We start from the raw sequence: 21,877 nt of genomic DNA on the forward strand, positions 1-21,877 counted from the left end.
TGATGATTTTTAGAAACTTGTTGCGTAAAGCCAACATGAAGCTCAGTCAGGTGCTGGTTGAAGTCTTGAAGACCACAGCAGCAGCAGAGGAAACGATGGGCCTCCACATGCAGAGTCTGCGTGATGCTTCCAGTGCAGCACAACTTCCCCACTCCACCACACAGTCAGCCAATACAGAGCCACTCCGACTTTATAACACAGGTGAGCAACATCAAGATTCAGCAGTAATTCAATACTGAATCCAGTTATTAGCCAAAAACAAACAAGTGAAAGAGCAGACTGCAAAACTTCAAAATATGATTATGTGTTTGGACTAAAAATACTGCTGATAGTAGCTGACCTTGTAGTACGAAAGTCATCATCAAAAACGACACTGATTAATTTCTTGAGATTTCTTTAAAACTCTAGACTTGAATTTCAAATTTGATTAGTCTCGCTCAAAACACAAAATAAAGCAATAACACTACATCCAGTTATTTTAGCATCTGTAGCTGCAATTTAATTGCTTCTGTGATTAATAGGAAATGCAGTACCATGTGCCTGAACAAGGAGATGTTGCCTTCTGTGGAAAAAGTTGGCAAGCGAACATTTAATGCGATCAGATGCAGATAACAGTGCTGATGGTCGTATAATTGAGGTGTTAGAAAAGTATTAGATTGACCTAAATGGATGATTAAAGGTGAGGGTTATGTCTCCATGGAGGCTAAGCACAACACAGTCTCTTGTTAACTTTAGATCCTGGATTCATTTGTTATTTTGATACTTCCTAAAAAACATAGCTGCTCATAGTAATCAGTGACCTGCAGGTCATCAATAGGACATCAGAGGTTAGACGATTGTTTGGCTAACCTGGCGTAAGTCCAATGTTAGACTTTATCATGCATGCATTTCAGGTTGTCACTGCACAGACACTAAACATGTCCGCCCGTATGCCTGCACTCTCCAAACAGACTGAGAAATATTATAATAAGAACATTATAATAATACCCGTCTGTGGAGACCACAAGCGAGTATAATCCTTATTCTTCTTACTTTATTTTTTGGGGGGAAATATTACCTCTAAAGAGGACACTGAGGATTACAACACATTCTTGGCACTTTTGTACAAATTCCTATTATAACAGACTTTTGCTGATTGCAGGTCAAAGTGGAATAAAAAGCCAAATAGTATTTTTAAAAAGTATGGTTGTGCTTATCTGGGAGGCATTCAACGTAACACTTAAGTCTTTTTTTTTTTATTGCACAAGTTTTCTCAAAAGCTTGTTGTCCCATGACTGATATCGGTCATAAAGTCCAGCCAGTCGTGTATGCACGGTAGATCGGGGTTGGTCTTATCACATACTTTCATGCAAAACAGTTGGAGCTGGTGAATCACCGACCTGTGTGACGTTTATATATGCAACCGTGACAGCACTTTATCTCATTTCCCCTTTTTAATGAAAACATATTTAAAACACAGTTGAGCAACAAATGCCTGTAAAAGTCACAAAACACCACACATAAGTGTGCCCGTGTTGCACAGCAACTACAGCGCGTTAAGTGTTTTTGTGCCACATCAATTCATTAACTTTTCTGTTAGTTTGTTTTGCATTACCCCCCACAGTGTGAACTCTTCCAAGTTTTGTTCCCAGGTTGCATAAGAAGTCTTTCATTTAAGAACAGAGCCAGTTGGGTTCCACACATTTTTTTTGTGGTTACAATTAGAGAAACCAGCGTCATAATAAAACCGGCTCGTGTCCTTCAGAAGCTGCTTTGTCCTGTTGTGCTGCATCTTTATGTCGCGCTGCCTTCTTCTTCTGCTGTCATGATACTGTGTGATTATGAGCTTAATAACATAATGTGAGTTACATAATCTGTCAGCTGTGTTACGGGCAGTTATGCGAGTGTGCTGGACCCGGTTTGAACTGGATGATGTGTGCACGCTCACCCTTATTTTGGTTATATATTTAGCACTCTTTGGCATATGACTAGCATTTTTAATGCTTACCAAACATGAAGCTTTAAACTGCTGCGTCCTTACTTAGCATCTGTGAGTCCATGTTGCTTCCCCGCAGTACTTTGGTTAATCTCAAATTAGGCACCACTCAGGCCCTAACTGAACTTTTAGATACAGACTATTAGATTTAACTTAAAATATGCACACGTTGAAACAAACATGATGCATTTCTGCCTTCTGTTGCTCTGGTTAAATTCCAGGTTATACTTCAGGACGTTTACAGGGCGGTGAGACTGGTGCAGACAATGTGAGCATGTGGTCCAGAGAGATGAAGACTCCTGAGGGTCTGGAAGTGTCCCAGCAGATGATGGACAGTCTGCTGCTCGGGCCAGGGCCTCAGCTCGAGAACGAGGAATATTTAATGGGAATCAGCAGCCGACTGCAGACAGCTCTGGAGAAAATGTTGATGGCCATCACTGATACCACTAACCAGGTATACCCCAAGCATTGTTGGTTGTTAATGATTTGAGTTGTCCCCTTCCATTCATTTATTAACTTTTTTATTGGGTAGCTCACCTGTGAGTCTTATCTTAATGGGCAGATTTAGTTATTTTTAACCCAATTATAATAAAAAAAATTATTTAAGCATGCATAATAATAATAAAAAAGCCCAAACAATGCTTGATCTTTTTAATATTTACTGGTACTCTCTGCATCCTGAGACTTGCAAAAGAAGACGAGTACTGCTCCCTAAATATGAGGGAAGAGCTGGCAGGAAGTTAGCTTACCATACAGGCTAGAAACAAGGGGAAACGGCTCATGTGGCTTGCTCCAAAGATCAAAAATCCCCCAAAAGTACCTCTTTAACTAACCGATTAACTCAGTACATTTCATTAATTAGCAAACCAACTCATAAAAACCATTTCCAGGGAACCAGAGGTATCATTCTCCTAATTAAGCCTTCATTAAGTGATAATAAATTAAAGTTTAGCAAGAGACCACAAGCTTTAATATTTGACATTTTTCTTGCTCTGACTCATTTTGACACCTTGCCCTAGCTTATTGTCCTCTGTCCAGTGAAACTGGTTCTCTGTGGGTTCAGGTTTCAGAACAATCCCTCATGAATCACCCTGTGTTTATGTCCCTAAAAGTTACCAATAAACAGAAAGCTCCAGTGACACATGTAGGCTTTGTCAAAGTATTTAAATGCACACACTCAACTCCGTCACCCCGCTCCCCTTCTCTCGTTCTACTCCTGTTCATGGAGACATAATAGGGATGAGGTGGCAGAATGTGACTGGCAACAAAGTTGTCCTGTCTAGAAACTCGTGCACACAAAAGAGCAGCCTCATTCCCAGCGGTTGCCTGTAGATACGAGGAGTATTTACACAGAGCTTTTGTCCGGCCTCCCAGCCTATCGTAGTCCAGTTCCACCAGAACAACTCCATCCCCCTCCCCTTAGGCCATCCACGTAGAGCATATCCTGTGACAACGCGCAGAGACGAGGCCAGTCTAACTAGGCCAGTGAGCGTGTTACAGTAACTGAATGCACAGTGTATCACCCCAGCGGCTGAAATTCATGTGTTATTCATGCTCGAGTGAGCTTTATCGTGGCAATCTAAAAATAGCTTTAAAGAAATTTCAGGCTGTTGTTTTAGCATCCATTTACACCACACTGTTATTTATGGAATCACTGGTTGTTAGGGGTTTTGGCGTGTTTGTTTGTTTTTTCAAAGGGTATATTCTCCAAATTTTGTTAAGAGTAATAATTTGGGTTACCAAATAATTTTAAGCAGCAATACCAGAACTCTTCTAACAGAGAAACATGTGCTCTAGTAATTTTAAATAGTTACTTTTAACCATTCTCTGGCATCATATAGACCAAATAATTTTATAAAGGTAGTTAAGAAACTGCTACAAGGTGAAAATGATCCTTATTTGTTCTCCGGTAAAGAAATACTGAAGTTTCTACAAGCTGCTTTTTAATTTGTGTGTACTTCTCCAAGTACATGCAATTAATCGCTCCCATAAACTTGTAATCAACAAAGCCCCTAATGGCGTCTCAGTGATTTTCCTGCTGCTATTGATCCTGTGTTCATTTGTCTTGTCTCTGGCTGGTGCTAAGTGATCATGTCTTGGATTGATGTAACAAGCCCGATCAGGAATGTTAACTGTCTGTTGAACAACTGCTGTAAATTATTTGCCTGGGGAAGGTGTTTGCGTGGTTATTGCCCACTCCCATTATACGTGGGCGAGATGTGGAAATTGCTCGTGTGCAGCAAATTCAAAAGTTGACTCTACAAATGGAGACTTTACTTTAGGTTTGACCAAGAGGCAGCGTGTCAAAAAGCCTTAATTGCTTTTTTTTTTTTTTTCTGCTGTGCACAGGAAAAGGAATCTGGTTTGACAGCTTTCTGAAGGGAGTGTGTTTTGTCTGTGGTTATTTCTGTGTATAGGGAGTGTGTGTGTGTGAGATCTATTTGCAAGTCTACCTAGCCCTCTGGCTCTAAGGATTGAAGCCACACCTGCTTCCCTCCCACTTTTTTTCCCCCAGCAGTATCCTGCTCTCTGTAATGAATGTAGGAAGTGGAAAAAGTGCCCTCGTCTGTTGAAAATGCTTTTGGATGGTTTGGATTTGAATCTTTTTTTCTTTTTTCCCCCCCTGTGGCAGAAGCGTAGAGATGGGTAAAGGAAGTTTAGCAGTGTGAGAGTATCTCTCGCTGGTAGTAATTAAACCTCGCCTGACAGGAGAGTAGTGAGGGATATTATGGTAAGAGCACGGGAGCATGCGTGGAGCGGGAATGACAGCAACCCTAGAAGGAAGTAAGAAGGAAAGAGTGAGTGACTACAGATCTGAGCGCTGTCATTTCACCCTTGGCCGACTGCTGCTCGGACTAAACAATTAAAAAGGGGGCCAGTGGGAGGCTTCCCGGCAGGTTTGGGTTGCTACAGCGGCATAGTATTGTTAATGAATCTCCAGAGAGAGAAAGCGAGTGGAGGGAGAGGAGAGCAGGCGGGAGCAGATGTGGGGGTGTGAGCTTCACTGAGCGGTATGATATGGTTTCACTTCGAAGAAAAAGAAGAGCAGAGAGAAGGCTGGGGAGCTTTAAAGAAGGCATAGAGCAAAGAAATGCTTGTCTTTGTGTTTACATACCTCCTGCAGTCACGGTCAGGAATGCTCTTTAACCTGCTGGACCCAGAAATGACTTCCACCTGCTGCCGAGGATGACACTTTCTAGTAGGATCATAAAATCCTCACCCTCACCGGATGATTTTCTCTCTCAGCATTTACCTGGATTTCTTTCTACCTCAACCAGAAAGTATGTGATTGAGCTGACGTGAATGTCACCTCCAAAGATTGTTTACTCTTCTGCTGAGCGTACCAAACACATAGAAACTGTTGCTTGGAGCTATCCACAACACTATTCACGCCTTCATCCCCCGCTGGACTTCATTGTCATTCTCAGTTTGCCTAGCTCAGCCTGACGGATAACAGCACCTGGAAATCCTTTTTGATGACTTCAGATAAGATTCAAAGTGAGGTTCTCCCATCATCCGTACGTCGTCTACCATGGATTCATATCGCTCTTACTGGAACTCGAGTATGCAGAGCAGCACGTGGCTCGAAGGGGAGGACAAGGATGTGTACGAGGTGGAATCTCGCATACCCCTTCCTCGACCGTTCCCATTTTGCAGCACGCTGAACGAGAAAAACGCTGTGGTGGTGCAGACACAGATTTCACATGTCAATCACAGGACTAGCGGCCACCTTCTTAAAGTCGTCTCCAAAATCTCCCTGCCCACTCCCCCTTATACAGTAAGTTTACACCTGGTAACCCACAGATGGACTGTGTGTAAATTATACTTGTGGAGGTTGTTTGTGCTGCTCTTTACAGCTCAGTAGTTCAGATCTACATATTCAGGTGTGAGTTGAACCGTTCCACGTAGGCACACTTGGTAAACGATTATAACTTCTCTGTGGTAGGATCATGTTACCACTTCCCATAATTTTACAATCAGACCTTTGCTCAGGGAGATATGGAAATCTATGGAAAATGTAGTGTGGAATGAGGTAGTGTGCTCCTGGTTTATTGCGTTTTAATGATTTCATAGCTGTCCACAAGAAAAATATGCCTTCTGTCACATGACCAGCAGGTCTTTGCACAAGGATGATATAATTATTGTATCACATCCTGCACACAACCACAGTTTATTACTCGCTTTAGCTGGCCCTTTACGCAATGCCAACACACATGTTGAAGTTTATCATAACAACATTGCACACAGACACTGCTGAACGCTGTTGTCAAAGCATTTGTAATGGTTGTTATACTTACACAACACTTTTTTAATTTGAACATACTTAATTTGATTTGCCAGTTTTTGTTTCTGCTGTAAATCCTTTGAAAGATGGGCAGTGTAGTGGTATGGTGGTTAGCACTGTTGTGTGGTTGTTCTAAATTGGCTTCAGGTGTTTCTGAGGTCAGTAACAGCTGGGACAGCTTTCAGGACCCCTGTGGTGAAATTAAGTTGGACAAGTTGACAATCTTATTCTTAAATAGACTGATGGATACACTTCAAATCGATATCTGGATCTTCTTCTTCTTTCAGCTGCTCCAATTAGGGCAGGAATGTCAAATTAATTTTACTTTGTGAGCAATTTACAGCCCCTTGTAATTGGGCCACATAGGTGAAACTACCCTTTCTGTCTCAGAAAGGTTGGGGAAACCTGCAGGCAGCTGAGACTCAAGAAGTCTCTTGGATGAGTGACGAAACGTTTCTCCCATTGAAAATGCTACGTCCAGATGAACAAAATCAACCTTTTGGGATCCCCTTTCTGTCAGTGTAAAGAAATTTCACTACACATTTAATCCTCAAGATACCTTAATATAAGAAAAAGAAGTATAATTGTAAAGAAATGATGTTGTAATGAAATGAAAAACATCTTAAATTGTAAGAAATAAATATGTAAAATGACAGAAAGTGTATCCATGTGTACAATGAATAGTGTGTAATGGATACAGTGTAGCCCATCCTCCCATTATTAAAAAAAAGAAAAAAAAGAAGATGAATTATTGCCTAATTATTTTGGTGTCTAATTAATGCCCATGTGGGAAATCTTTTATCTGTAAACATAAAGCTGTAAAACTTTTGAAAATATAGTTAAAAGTCCAAAATTTATGCCTTCTTTTACCTTCTCCAAAGTTGTTTATTGGGGGTGGATTGAAGTTTGCTGGGCTGATTCTGGCCCCCCGAGCCTTATGTTTCACACCCCTGCTTTAGAGGATCACCTGCCTCCGTCTCATCCTATCCTTAGCATCCTCCTCTGTCACACCAACCCTCTGCATGTCCTCCTTCACTCCATGCATGGATCTTCTCTGTGATCTTCATATTTTCCTCCTGCATGTTCAACATGATATGTCCAGTGTGTCCATTATCCCTCCTCTGCACGTCAGTTCTAATCAATATGTGCATATAGGTGGTTTATCACAATTTGACACCTGTGTAAAATGACACACACATCAGCAGTAAGAGGCTTAAAATGCTTTTATACGTGGGGTACAATTATAATATCACAATAAAAATAATCATCAAGCTGTCCAAACCAGAATTTAACTTTTTCATTTCAATGAGAGATGTCCTGGTCATCATCTTCTATTCACTGATGTAGAAAATTTAAAGTTGTATGTAAAATTAGTGGGCTTTAATGAAATAGTGCATTTTCACAGTAATGATTCGTTACTGTAAAGACGCCTTCATTCTTGTTAAAGATCATCTCTTTCCACTTCTCCTCTCAGGTCGAACATGCCCGGATGACCCAGACTGAGCTGATGCGGGAGTCTTTCCGCCACAACAAGGAGATGAACGAGCTCCTCCAGAAGCAGGAGGAGCTGCAGGAGAGGGTGATGGAGGAGGCTCGGGCACGGGAGCAGCTGGCTCTGGAACTTCACCGAGCGGAGGGTGAGGTTTTACTTTTATTTAGGAAAAATCTTCTAATTTATGTTGATTCTTACAAAGTGACTGAAGGAACTGAGCTATAGCTTCATTTTAATTTAAGTGCTGATCAATTTTAATGTGAGCCAGGGAAGCGTTCGTTCTTTGTGGGCCTTGTAAGGGACACTTCCTTTACAGTAGCCTCTTAGACTCTGATCGATGATGTGATAAAGTGAGTCTGACAAATGATTAGAGAAAATGGGGAGAGCTGCATTAAGTGGAAACGCATGTGTGCATGGGGTTGGAGGCTGTCACGGGGAGTGATGGGATCAGCTGTTTGAGAGGCCATCTGTGGTGAGAACTCAGCAAATGGTAATTATTGTTTCTGAGCCTGTCTTTGGGTTTGTGTTTGAACATTTGATTGCATCTGTGTGACAACAACATTATGAAGGACTGTGAATGGTGGTGAGAGTAATCACGAGAGAACAAATTTAAATATTTCAGCTATTAAAGTCCAGTAGAGTAGTTAGAATGCTGCGATGGGCCTGGCTGTCCATGTCAGAGACAGCTGCCCTATGAGGGTCAGCTGTTGCACCCATATGCATGCTCACACCAGAAACTCACGGGACCCACTACATCCACTACACTGTCGTTTAAAGCCCAGTTTGGTAGCAGTAGAGTACAACAATTATTCCCTTCTGATTAGCTGTGTGGACGCTGTGAGCAGCGGTGAGTTTATCGCATTTTTAATCTCACTTTTTTTTTTTTTTTTTTTTTTTTGAAGATCCTGTTGCAGTGTTTGTTTTCAGTAATCCTAGATGAGATGCAAATATTTGATGTCATAAAATAACTTCATACTTTTATAGGTAGGGCTGCAACAGTGATGATAAATTTGCAACTGTACATCACATGACACCTTCTGTCCTTTGACCCCAGATTTAGATGTGGAAAAACTCATTTAGAACTTTTTTTTTAGCAGCAGTAACTTCAAAGAAAATCAACTAATCCTCACTTTATACACACATAAAAGTCTCATTCATCAAAACAGCTGGGAGGTAATTTTCAGTCAATCATGTAAACAAGAGCAGCTGTTCCTTTCTGGTCGTGTCAGGTGCTTCTTCTGTAAGGGAGTGTTTGAAATTTGCTAAGCGTGTGTTTTTTGGACATCTTCTTGTTCACATACCAGTTAAGTGAAAGAGAAGAAAAATCTAATCCCCATTGTGTGGATAAACCATGAAGCTAAAACCTCAGGGCGTGGCCTTTTCAAACTGGTTTTGAATCAACCCAAGAGACAGGTTCAGCATTGACAAAAGGTACTTGACTTGATGGAACATATTAGATGTCAGTGAAAACACAAACAGGTCCTGCTTTTGTTATGTTTGAATCAGGGGAAAAATGCTTTGTCAGATTAGCTGTAAGATCACGATGATGTGGTGCAGTAATTCTTTGCCACCTTAAATGTGGTTGCAGGTTCCCAAGACGCTTACGTTTATCTGGTTAATGATGTTTTTTGTTATTTTAAAGCAAGTAATCATGTGAGTTTGATTGCTGATCATGGAGAGATCCCTCCTTAGGCAAACTTTACACACACCTTAAGTTCAATTTGATATGTCTGAGATAAAATCACCTGACAGCACAGGTGACACTCGCCTACTGTCTCTCAGTGCTGTCATCAAGTCAGAAAATAGACTCGCGGAAGCTCTAGCAGGACAAAATAAACATTTCCTTATCAGTTTTGAGTGTGTGAATGCCTCCTTTTTTGCGTCTATGAAGTTGAATTGATTTCCTGGTGCATAATGCTTAGTGACCTGTAGATCATTTAGAGCATTTCATTGTGTTTTACAGCTCGGTCACATATTCATGTCGAGCAAAATGGGTCAGACATTCTCACTCGTGTTTTTGTGCCTCAGCGTGCACATATGCACATACAATGTGTTTTGTGTGTCGGTGTGCGTGCGTGCGTGTGTTGTTGGTAACCTGTAATTTTATTGCATCCTTCTTCTTAATGCTCATTCATCTGAATTGGTGCCAGTATTAAAACCCAAAGAAACTCCTTTAGAGTAGATCCGTCAATTCATCAGAGAGCAAAAAGCTGTGAATATGCATAAATAGCTCTTTCTGCAACCTTTATAACAGTTTTTGCTCACATTGTCCACTGTCAGGTCTGATTGATGGATACACGGGTGAACGGGCAGCGCTGGAGGAGCAGTTGCGTCACAAGGAAGAGCTCCAACTGAGTCTCGAGCAAGAGCTGCAGGTAAGGAGGAAAAATATTAATCCAATTACTAAGTACTTGACACCATGATTGTGTAATTCTGCCTCTGGCACATTAGTGGCTCAGATGTAAGCACAGTGACACGTGACGCAGAAGTTTGAATTCAGTTCAATTGTGGCCAAGTCATTTAATAGTACTGGTCTGCACTAGTGGCATATTCATGTTTTATGTTCAGGTTTCAGCCCCTGAAACTTGAGAGCGATGATAAACTAACTGTAAAAACTGATCCTCTTTGTGTGTTAAGTTAGCTTGTTTGTGTTTGTTAGTGCCATGGAGCCACAAAATGAAATGCATTAATGAGTGACATGTACTGTAGTTCATGCTGCGTCCACCACACTCCCAACAAAGTCAGGCTTTCCTGGAATTAGCTGGTTTTACAAAACCTAAAACTCAGTCACGACGGTGGTTATCAACTTTCTCTGTTAAGCGGGGATTTCTGCATCATGCTTTGTCTATACTCTCATAAAAAGAGGTGTTTTGTGTGTCACATGATTCTTCTGCACAAATTGATCCTATGAGTGCCACCTAGTCGAGTCACAGACATTATCTGATTAAAATGATGATAAAAAAAAATCTGTAAAATGCAACACTGTTGCAAATAAAACATGAAATGAATGCTGCAGAAAATCGTTAATCTTGGGATTTAGTGCACAGAGCGGTGAAATAAACATTTCAATTCAAGCTCTGAAGCTTTAAACTTTTCACATTTAAGTATTAAAGGCTGCTGTCCTGTAGTCTAATGAAAGAGATGTGAAAATGTCTTTAGTTTGTCAGCAGATTAAAGTGAGATTAATTATTGATTGTTAGGTATTCTTTGTGTTTTTAGCAGCTGCAATTCTTGCAGTGTAACAGTGACTTATTAGCAAATCATAGTAACAGTGCCACTTGCAGTTTGTTCTGCTGTAACTTTGAAGCTGAGCTTGGTGATGTTAGTGAAAACGAGGCACTTGATTTTAAACTGAAACTCATAATCGTGATGTAACTAGCTAAAAAAGATATATAACTGTGTCATTTCCTTTTGTGTAAGTGAAAACTCCGACTTTAAGCTCGACACATTAATCCCGCTCTCGTAGTACAACCCTGTGTTGATGGAAACACGAGTGCAGCTGAAACGGATCATCTTGGGGTTACTCAGCATGTCTGTGAAGACTGATGATAGTTGTGGTGCAGACTTGAATAATACTTCACTCACTGTACACTAGTAATAATGGTCAATTTTGATTTCAATGTGTGTACCTTGTTTGCCAAGTCTGTTATTTATTTTATCCCTTTACTGCTGATGTGTGAAAGAACTTTTTTATCACCCCTGTGTTTATGCTGCTTCTGATTGTGTTTGTGTTGGCCCAGGAAGATTACTTGTTACTGCTATAGTGACTAATATGAGCTCCAATTTAATTAAAAAACAAAGACTGATACAAAGACAGATTACAGCATCTGCATCACCCAGTATTTTTAGACAAATACAATAATGGTTATTTTAAAATAAAATTGTAAATTTACATCCTTGAAATGAATCGTTGTCCATTGAACTCCAAAAGTTATGATGAATGAGGCAAATGTAGAATATCAAACGTAAAAAACAGCCCCACATTTTTTGTGTTTTCTTGTAGGTCACTAGTACTCGACTTCATGAGTTGGAGCAGGAGAAGTTTCAGATGCAGGAAGAGCGCGAGCTGCTGTCACGGCAACAAGACGCAATGAAGGAGGACGCCGGGCCCCGTGAGCTTCGTACGTATCCCGGCGTTCCCTTAATGATGACAAAGGAAGTATGTTTTTAAAATGACCCAAAGCAGCTGGAAATAAGTTAACATGGTCTGAACTTTAAACACCAGTTGGTCTGGAGGTCAAAAGGTTACTTGGTTATATTAAATCAATTTTTAATGAGCTGTAATTAAGTAGTGAAAACAATGACAGGAACAGAGATCAAAGATCAACAAGTCAATAAAATGTTTATTTGTTGAATGTTTGATTAAAGCTCCTGAGGATTTCTTAAACTCTTGCTACTGTTTCACGTCACACATTTTCAGGAATTTGCTGAAGAAGTGCTGAAGAAACGTCAATGTTGATAACCGTATTAGCTAATTCTTTGCACTGTATTGTCAAAAAAAGGTGTGCCGTGAGTGTATTCTTTCATAAAAACAAAAAACGTAAGTATTCTGTATTTTAGAAATTAAACAGGGGCTCTTTGAGGAACCTTTCCTTTCACAGCGCACTTTCCACAGCCTTAACCTACTACTGTGGCACAGGCAGATGAGCACTGCTATCCTGTCTCCACCTATTTCCATTCTTTATCTCAAGAGTTTTCCTGTTCATTACAAAAACAAGAGCATGTTAAACTCCTGTGCTTTCTCATTCTCCTGTAGGCCTAGTTGAAGCTGCAATGGTTGCAGCACCTGAAGCAGGTGTGTCCACTTTGAGCATGGCTCAGTCGTGTCTATATGTTCTCTTATTTGTCTAGCTGAGTCACGCTGTTTTACATCTCTAACCTCCCAATCCAGCAACTCACCAGCACAGCTTGGAGCTTGCTTGCTATGGGCTCATAAACTCACTCAGTCCTAATCACTAACCCGTGCTTCGGCTGTTCACTTTGATTGATTTTTGTCCTGGTTTGTCATTTTTAAATGTCAATGTTGGCACTCACGTTAGCATGATGACATGGACGACATTTTTATGTAGGCATTGTTTCCTAATCGCCATTCATCTTTATAACTCTACATGGAGTACTTTCCCCCTGCCTGTAAATGCTTATTGGGCATGGATATTGCAATGTCTGGACTGTCCATGTGTTAGACCTGTCATTCGTACTTTTTCACCCTGTTACTTTTGCACTAATCTTCTGGGTTTTGGTACTGGGTGAACCGGTGTGGGTTGTTCACTGGTGGCAGCAGAAGGGCAAAGATGGGGGATCATGTTTGGTGACATGTTTGGAAGTGGATTAAAATGTTGGAAGAGTCTGATTCTAGCCTTTAATTCAGTTGTAAAGGTGACCACAGTGTAGAAAATTAAGACTGGGTTGTTCATTAGATTGTTAGTAGATTATTTTGGTACAAAGCAAGCAGCATTTAATTCACTCCCAAGGCTCTCAGACTTCAGACTCTTCATCTCAACTTCCTTCCATCACCAAAATCAAACCTGAACCAGCAATCAGTAGATCCTAACTTTCCGTCCTTCCTTCGTTGCAGACCTGCTGGAGGAGACGGAGAAGCTGATGAAAGAGAAGGTGGACGTGCAGAGGCAGGCAGAGAAGGAGAACTCTGACCTCCTGAAACAGGTGAAGCTGCTGGAGGTGGAGCTGGAGGAGCAGGTCAACAGGGTGATGGAGCTGGAGAGCACTCGAACGACAGAGAGCGGGGACCTCCGACAGCAGATCCAGGCCCTGGAGAAACAGCTGGAGAAGAACAGGAAGTTTCTGGATGTAAGTGACGATGAGAAAAACCTCTAACCTCGTGTATCGTTTAATCGTGTATGTCATTGTTTCTAAAACAAAACAAAGCAAAAAAATTTCCAGCTTCTTAAAAGTGAACCTATGAGCCTGTGTGAACCACTTCTCTTTCTAGAGTAGGGGTCAGAATTTAGTAAAACTTACACACGTTGCCTACAACCAAGTGGTGTCAAGGTATTATTTGCAGTTTTACAGGACCTTTTCCATTTTCACAAGAATCAACACTCCTCCTGGTCAGATTTTAGTGTAACAGGATGAAATTGTCCTGGTTATGACCGTTTGTGAGCGCCATGACTTCTCAGTGGATTTTAACTCATTAGTTTGTGCAGTGCACCCAAACAATGACAACCAGACTACACATTACAATAACCTGTGATGTATCATAACCAGATAATCTACTGCAGTACATCACAGATGTTCTGGTTATGTAACATTTAACTAAATATATGTTGTTTCTGGACTTTTACTCACACAAATTAATCATTTTGAATATTTTAAATTTACCATGGCGTTATTTTACTACTTTTGGGGGCATAACAGACAAAAGAGCTCTATAAAATCCCCATCAGGGGATCAAATGCCCCCAGATTCCCCATCAGCATAGGAGTTTAAGAATTCAGGATTTTTCCTATAAATTGTCACTTGTCTATAGGTGACAGCTGACATTTAGCAGCACATTCATAGTCAAAATTTACATTTTTACAAAAGTAACCCATATTTTAGACACCTGTTCGTCAAATCATTTAAATGTTTCTGAATAGAGACTCATTTTTAATTCCAGGTGAAACACAGGAAGCAGCTGTAAAGATTAAAGCTTCCTGGTGAAAGTAATGCACGACTTTTCAGCTGCACGCCACACTAGATGGTTTAAAATCCAGCCTTAATGTTCTCATGATATTTTTGGCTGAGCGCTTATCATCTCTGATGATAATGAGTTGTGTTCCCATCACAACAATTGGGCCACTTGGCTGGGATTGAAATGTGGACCGAATGCAAATTCTTTCTATTCTGTGCTGCTGACGTTGGGTATTTAATAATCACGTGTTTGCAAAAAAAATCATTTTCTGTTTTTTGGCAACCAGTAGCGTTTTTTTCTTCTTCTTTATTTTCTGTAAAAATGTTCTGGTGATTTTATTCTCATTTAAATCTTTTACTGGAATTAAGTTTTTCCATGTTGCTGTTGTTCCTACATCGTCAAAATAATGCTGGTCCAGGATCAACATTGCAAATGACCAATGACAGTGTCTAAGGAGCTTGGAAAGAACGATGACCTGGATGACTGAGAACCTTCACAGACATAGCCTTCATTTAGCATTAGCCAAGAAGTTTGCTAAAACTTTCAAAAACTATCACTAACAAACCAACACGAGTAACCTAAATTTAACTAGCAACAGTATTGCTGTTATACTGTATAAATTAATAAAGAAATGCTTACTATTTGTTCCAGAAGAGAGTTTTATATAAACAAAAGCATCTTTTCTCTCGTCCCCGTACGTTGCAAAGCTGTGACATCACAACAGTGTCACTGGTCATTTGCAATGTTGTTTCTACACAATCATGATGTTGGTGCCATATATCTAAACTCAGACATTAATATGAAACATTCTTTCTGAAAGTGAACAAAGACACATCAGTGCTGTGTTTCAGTGCTTACCTTGCACACAAATTTAGCAAAATCCGTGGCAATTGTGCGCTGCCAACTACAGCGAGAACGTGTTGGACTTAAATGTGATAAACTCCTGATAGAAGATTATTAACAACAAGCAGTATGTGATTCAGAGTTAAACTCATCAAACTAGGCCACCAGCTGGCACCTTCCTTCAGCTCACACTTGTGTAATGCAGGACTGACGAGACAATAAAATCTTTAAAACATTTTTAACAAGTGGAAACGATAGAGGAAGCAAATAACACATTAAATACTTGTACTCACAAGTATCAGTGTAATGTGGTGTTGATCAGTATTGGTCTCCGTCTTCATTATTTGTTGATCTTTCTTTCATCTGTATTTTGGCATTTAGGAGCAAGCTGTAGACCGAGAACATGAGAGGGATTTCTTCCAGCAGGAGATCCAGAAACTGGAGCAACAACTGAAGAACCCACAGAAGCTTCAGGCCAGCTCTGAGCAAAGAAACCAAGAGGTAACAGGAGAAAGCTGCGCTTTCTGCCAGAGGACCAGGCTGCAAAAGAGACCTGTGGTTTTTTTTCTTAGCATAACACTGTTGTTGCACGGAGTCCAAGAGCAGAACAATGGAGCTGATAGAATTACCTGCCTGGCTTCGAAACTGACGCTAAAGACAAATGAATTACAGCAGTACTTTGTGTTTTGTAAGATGCGTAATCGGTCGGTTTCATTTCCGTCAGTCAGTCATGACGATGTAAAACTGAAGCTGTTGGAGGTTTTGGCTTAAACGCTAAACATTAACCTGTAGAGTCAGTTAGGCCTCTCTCAGACAGGCCTGCAGACCAGTTGGCAACCCGCTGGAAACCACTAGTGACTAGTTTATTCCCAGACTGGTTAGCAAGTGGTTGCTGGGGTAAAATGAGTCTGAAAGAGGATGCTGTCACTAGCCGGGTTCTGCGCTTGTCTGTATTCTGCATGGAAGGCGCTGACGTGTCTGCCAACACTTGCTAACTGCTCATGGAGAAATACTGAAACTTCAAAAGTGCAGCTGATCGTCCGCCTGCTAAGTAGAAGTAAAAAACAACACGTCAAAAGGTCCAGTTTTGCATTTTTCCCTAGCAACCTATGGTTGCCAGGGGCCATCACTGACCGATTTCTAGGTTGCATGACTGAGGCTTTACATCGTGTGACACTGAACCTGAGTGATTTGCTTAGCTCCAGCAACTTAAAGGCTAAATTCAAATGTCTATGCTAATCTACTTTCTTATAGTAACAGTGACCCTTACAGCTACCTGTTGCGTTAAGGTCAGTCATAAACCCTCACCTCGGTTCTGCTGGTTATTTTATTTTTTTAGCTTTATTGCATCATGGTAGTGCTCCCATCAGTCGTACTTTAAGACTCAAAAGTTGCCCATATCCAGGGAAAACGCTCTGCTGTGACGCCGCTCGCCCAGCACCAAACATCAGGCAGAGTTGGCAACAAACCTGAGAACAGTGAGCAACTGTTTGCTGACATATGTGCTATATAACCTTTAAAGGATATGCAGTAAGTCGGTGTTTCATTTACAGCAGCGGTCCCCAACCTTTTTTGCGCCACGGACCGGTTTATACCCGACGATATTTTCACGGACCAGCCTTTAAGGTGTTGCGGATAAATACAACAAAATAAAACTAGTACCAGTACCGAAAAAAATACGATTTATTCATAACACACTTGAAAAGACCCAGGAAAACCGAGTTAACGATAACAAAATAACGCTGAAAACCGATAAAAACCCTGAAAACTATACATTTCACACCTGAGCCTCAACTCTCGCGGCCCGGTACCAAACGACTCACAGACCGGTACCAGTCCGAGGCCTGGGGTTGGGGACCGCTGATTTACAGTCAGATCCACTGCCCCCAAGTTGCCAAAAATGGTCATTAAATTTTCAGAACACAGACCAACTCAGACTATGTCCACACAATGGAAAGTCTGGCACAGCATAATTTTTGGTGTTTCCTTTTATAGATTATTTTCCCAGATTAAAGTTGTATTTTGCATAACTTTGTGCATTTGGCCGTGTCTTTGTTGTTTAATCAATTTTTGTCATAAAATCTACTTGAGTATGGGAGGTATTGAATAGTAAAAAGCATTAAACAGCCTCCTTGTCAGCAGAAAATAGATTCAGCAGATTGTTTCGTGCAACTCACCACACTTTTTAATATCCAGCCATCATCTGACCTCCAGCTCACTGCTGGCAAGGAGAAATGTCATTTGGATCAACACTGTTGTCAGGACGGGGCAGACATTAGAATCAGTAATTAATGCCTCAAACCAGTCGACTGAGTTATCACACTCCTCAGACTACTTTGCCAGTAACAGTTTACAGTCCTGTTTCCTATGAAAGAACTTGTTTCTTCTAAAAACTCAAAGAAATAACACTGAGCTAACTTTCCATTAGAAAATGTAGAAGAATGGATTTAGGGACAGATCTGTCGGTTTCTTCTTTTGTGTCTCGTGCAAGCTTCTCATACTTCATATGTTTTGACCTGAATAACCAGCTATGATCAGAGTAACCAGTTTTCCTAATTAATGACTGCTGCTTTCTCATTACCCAGCATATACAGTTTGAATTTGAAAGTTTACATACACTTATAGATGTAACAGCTGGTCTCTCTCTGTTCTTTTTAAATTTAAACTTTTGTATAAAATTGTTATTTTATTTTTAACTCTTAAAGATGCCTCATGTGCAATCACTCATCCATGAGGAGTGTGTGTAAACTTTACATCAGAGCTGTAGCTCAGGTTTCGGTTGCTCCTCACCCCAAACATGGCCTGCTTACATTATCTTCATAGACAGCTGTAGCATTTTTATCACTAAGTGCTTCTCTTCCTCTGCCTTCCTTTTGCCCTTGAACTCTCCACCCTGTGGCCCTTTACGCTTCTGCCTCCTCTGTCCCGTGGCTATTGCAGGTGGATGGAGTAACCGTTAAGGTATTGCTTTTAGCTACATGTAAAACAAAGTTATCCCAGAGAGCAGTTAGTGCATTTTAGTAACCTCGCCCAACCCTGTAGCAGTTCATCGCCTGTCTTATCCCCCCCCCCTCCTTTTCTTCCAGTTTGAGCTTCCTCTACTGTATGTGTCAGAAACCTTTCACTGCTCCACTGTCTTGTCTCTCAATCTGATATCCCACATGCACACTGTATAAAAAGGATGTACGTAGCTTTCAGTGCAAACAGTCAGAGATATAGCTGTGGCTATGTCTCTTTAGTAAATTTGCCTCTTAAAAGTTTTCTTTTAAAAATATATTTTTTGCTGTTGTAGCCTTTATTGACAATCATTTAATCTAAAATCAGAGCAGAGAAAAGGCACAGAAAACTCAAACCTGGGCTTCTACTGTAGCCCTACGCCATAATGGGTGGCCTGCTCAACCTGGTGAGCTATTAAATATCATCTTCAAGCTTCACAAAGTACCTTTAATTACATGTTGAATAATTTTAGGGAAAAAATTATCAGCTGCTCTCTTGCAAAGTTGTTCCAAGAATATAAAGCAAGAAATTTGCCCAGAAATCAGATTTGTTTTTCCCTCTTCTACTCATGAGCCACAAGAGACAGTGAGGCTCATTCTTGGCCCTTGTGATGTGCCTATTCTAGGGTCTAGTCATATAAATATTTAATGAAGGGAAGTCTATGAGAAGATGTGCTTGATCTGTTGAGTTTTGCTTCGATTTGGTTAGGATCTGTTTTTGTGGCATGCAGTGCTTAATTCTGCAAGGCCTGACCTATGAAATGATTGCCAGAAAACTCCAGTTTAGTTTATCTTAAACAGAAATGTATACAGAGGTTAGGGTTAAAATTATATAGATAGATTAAATCACACAGATTCTGTAGAGGTTTCCAAAACTCATCAAATACAACACGCTTGTCGTTACAGGCTTAAAAATGCCTTTTGAAAGTTGCTCAGTCTGTAATGGAAGTGACTGATTATTGTCTTTATTCAGCTAGAAAGGGAGAGCATTAATCTTCTCAGGTTTATCTCTTTCTAATGAAGATGTGTAGGTTTCCCAGTGCGTAGTTCATCCTAACTGACTGTTCCTCCCGTTGATGCCTCTTCCCCCTCTTCATTGATCTGCTGATGTTCTCCCATCTCACAGGTGGATCTCTTACCTGCCAGCTATCTTCTTGGTTTGTTCCCCCCACCCTCCCTCAGTAAAATCTCTATCTACCCTCTCTCTCTGTCCCTGCACCTCTTCTCGCTCCCGGCCCCCTCCTTTCTCAGGTGGATCAGCTGACCTCCCAGCTAGCTGTTCATGCACCAGCTATGCTGTAGCGAGTGGCTTCTGAGAGTAAATCTCACTAACTGATCCCCCCCCTTCTCCTCCTCCTCTCTCTCTCTTTTCTCACTACCAGGTGGACCGGCTGACCTCCCAGCTGAAGGAGAAGGCGGATTGGTGCAGTGAGCTGCTTCTCAGCTCGGAGCAGCTGCGTCGTGAGGTGGGAGAGCGCGACGAAGAGATTGACAAGCTGGAGAGCCGCATCCGTGAGCTGGAGCAGGCCCTGCTGGCCAGCGCTGAGTCTCTGGAGAAGGTTAGGAGGGAGAGGGAGAAGAAGGGTTCAAAACAGAGGCAGCAGCAGAGGAAAAAGCAGTCAGAACAATAGCTGTGGAGCGTGGCAGAGCGAGTGTGTGTGAGAGAAGAGAGAGCATGCAGATGAGGTGACAGCTAGAAGAGGAATGGGAGGAGGGCTGGGACGCTCCGAGAGCGAGAACAATGTGTGGGTGGGTCTACTTCAGCCGCCTACATTGAGATACGACTAGCAGCTGTCAAGTTTGCCCCCCAGTGTTCGTGGATGGCGGCTGCTCAGTTCACAAATTGCAGTGCAGGTTGCGTTACACACGATAACAGTACAGACAGCATGCAATAAGTCATTACAACAGTTCATTTAAAGAGGTTTCCCTTCATTTTCTTCTGCACACATTGCAAAAAAAACTGCTGAGCTAAACAGTTTTTTTGATGTGTGTCGTTTTCTGTCGCAGGTTGAACAAAAGAAGCAGCATGCATCCATCACAGAGACAAGACAGCCCACACTGGAAGCTCAGCTACAGACGGAGAGAGAAGCTCTGGAGCGGAAAGAGAAGGAGGTAGTGGAGAAATCGCCTTTTTTAAGGTTTTATCAGTTTTCAGTATATAAAATCAGATATTTGATGGGGAACACTTTCCTAGAGTCAGTTGCATTAAAAATAGACTTAATTCATTTATTAGTCCTGATAGTCCCACAAATGTGCTGTGTTCATTTTTACTATGTCACAATATATTTATGTTCAGGGTTATTTGGTTGTGACGTTCAAAAAGGAAAAACTAGACAGAAGAACTATTCTGGACAGAAACATTTGCCATTTTCAGTCATACTGTGGACTCTAGCGCTACGTATCTGTCAATCTCTTTCGTTGAGTCACGTGCATCTTGTGCATAAACATTTAGTAGCTAACAATGAGCTGAACCAGTCTTTCAGTCCTGAGCAGTGAGATCCATACCTTGCACTGTGTCCTGGTGTTCTCCTCTGAAGATGATTTATCTCCTTAGATCCACAATCTGGAGGAGCAGCTGGAGCAGTTCAGAGAGGAGCTGGAGAACAAGAGCGAGGAGGTGCAGCAGCTTCACATGCAGCTGGAGATCCAGAGGAAGGAGATAAGCAGCCAGCAGCAGTACCTGGAAACAAGGGAGAGCATGCTCCAGGTAAACGGGCACCCAGCCCCCATACATCATCGAACAATGTTTTTACATCTGAGTTTATGCAAACTTTTAAGACGAAGCACTGCTTACTGGTGACATCATAAAAGGTTTATCACTGACGAGTGTGACGTGTGTGGCATCAGTAGATAAGCTTATATGTAACGTTTAGCTCACAGCTGTTAATAGTTCCAAAAATCCTTTTTATGCTTTTATTAGAACAATATTCACAATCTCTAAATAAAACCAATATTTCTGCTCACTAAACTTTTCTTTTATATAAACTTTTTAAATACTTGCTCTCTGTTGCTTATATAATTTTGCACATTTTTAGGCTTTTCCATCACCTCTTATTTTGCTGTGCAGGACTCACTTATTCTTCTTTTCTTAGTCAGTAAATTTTCATCAATCCTCCAAAAACACTTTTTTTCCCCCTAATAGCCATCACATTATAATCTCTGACTTTTAAAGGTGATGGAGGAGAAGGACAATGAAATAGCACTTCTTAATGAACAGATCACTAAGCTTCAACACATGGAAACAACCTCTGACAACAAGGTAATGCAAAATGCGTATGTGAAATAGAAACGGAGTCTATTTCAAGTACGCATATCTCCGTGGAAGTGCATCGGTGTGTTTGGTCTCTTCTCCCCCCTCTGTCTACTTTTATTTTAGTTGGCTCCATTTTGCTATGTTTTTTGTGTGTGTTTGCTTGTTTTGTCCCAGTAAGTAGTTCCACTCCACCATCATTTGTTGTGAGGTGGTCATTTGCTCGTGTGAGGTGGCTTTTTAAACCTCTGAGTCTCTGTTAAGTGCCTACAATCTGATCAAGGCCCGAAAATCAAAATGGCAATGAAAACTTGAAGTAGCTCTAAGCACACCAGGGGCTCAGATGTTTAATGAAATAGCGGCATAGCCATGGGATCCTCAAATCTATTTATTTGTTAATGGGGT

At 41.1% G+C, this 21,877-nt stretch overlaps 1 protein-coding gene across 7 annotated transcripts in view; it reads left to right on the forward strand.

Moving 5' to 3' along the window:
- Positions 1–21,877, forward strand: part of akap9 (A kinase (PRKA) anchor protein 9) — a 68,118-nt gene that overhangs the window by 35,312 nt on the left and 10,929 nt on the right. For 3 of the 7 annotated variants that reach the window (XM_080863235.1, XM_080863236.1, XM_080863239.1), the window contains 12 exons: positions 14–201; positions 2,197–2,429; positions 7,735–7,897; positions 10,033–10,127; positions 11,756–11,873; positions 12,509–12,547; positions 13,328–13,560; positions 15,608–15,727; positions 19,605–19,781; positions 20,230–20,334; positions 20,777–20,929; positions 21,395–21,481. In XM_080863235.1, the coding sequence (XP_080719361.1) occupies positions 14–201; positions 2,197–2,429; positions 7,735–7,897; positions 10,033–10,127; positions 11,756–11,873; positions 12,509–12,547; positions 13,328–13,560; positions 15,608–15,727; positions 19,605–19,781; positions 20,230–20,334; positions 20,777–20,929; positions 21,395–21,481 (1,711 nt within the window). The remainder of the gene's footprint in view (positions 1–13; positions 202–2,196; positions 2,430–7,734; positions 7,898–10,032; positions 10,128–11,755; positions 11,874–12,508; positions 12,548–13,327; positions 13,561–15,607; positions 15,728–19,604; positions 19,782–20,229; positions 20,335–20,776; positions 20,930–21,394; positions 21,482–21,877) is intronic. The other 4 variants (XM_080863237.1, XM_080863241.1, XM_080863240.1 and 1 more) reach the window with 3 other exon arrangements.

Source organism: Rhamphochromis sp. 'chilingali' (genome assembly GCF_963969265.1).
Source record: "Rhamphochromis sp. 'chilingali' genome assembly, chromosome: 17".
In the NCBI taxonomy this organism is placed as follows: domain Eukaryota; kingdom Metazoa; phylum Chordata; class Actinopteri; order Cichliformes; family Cichlidae; genus Rhamphochromis; species Rhamphochromis sp. 'chilingali'.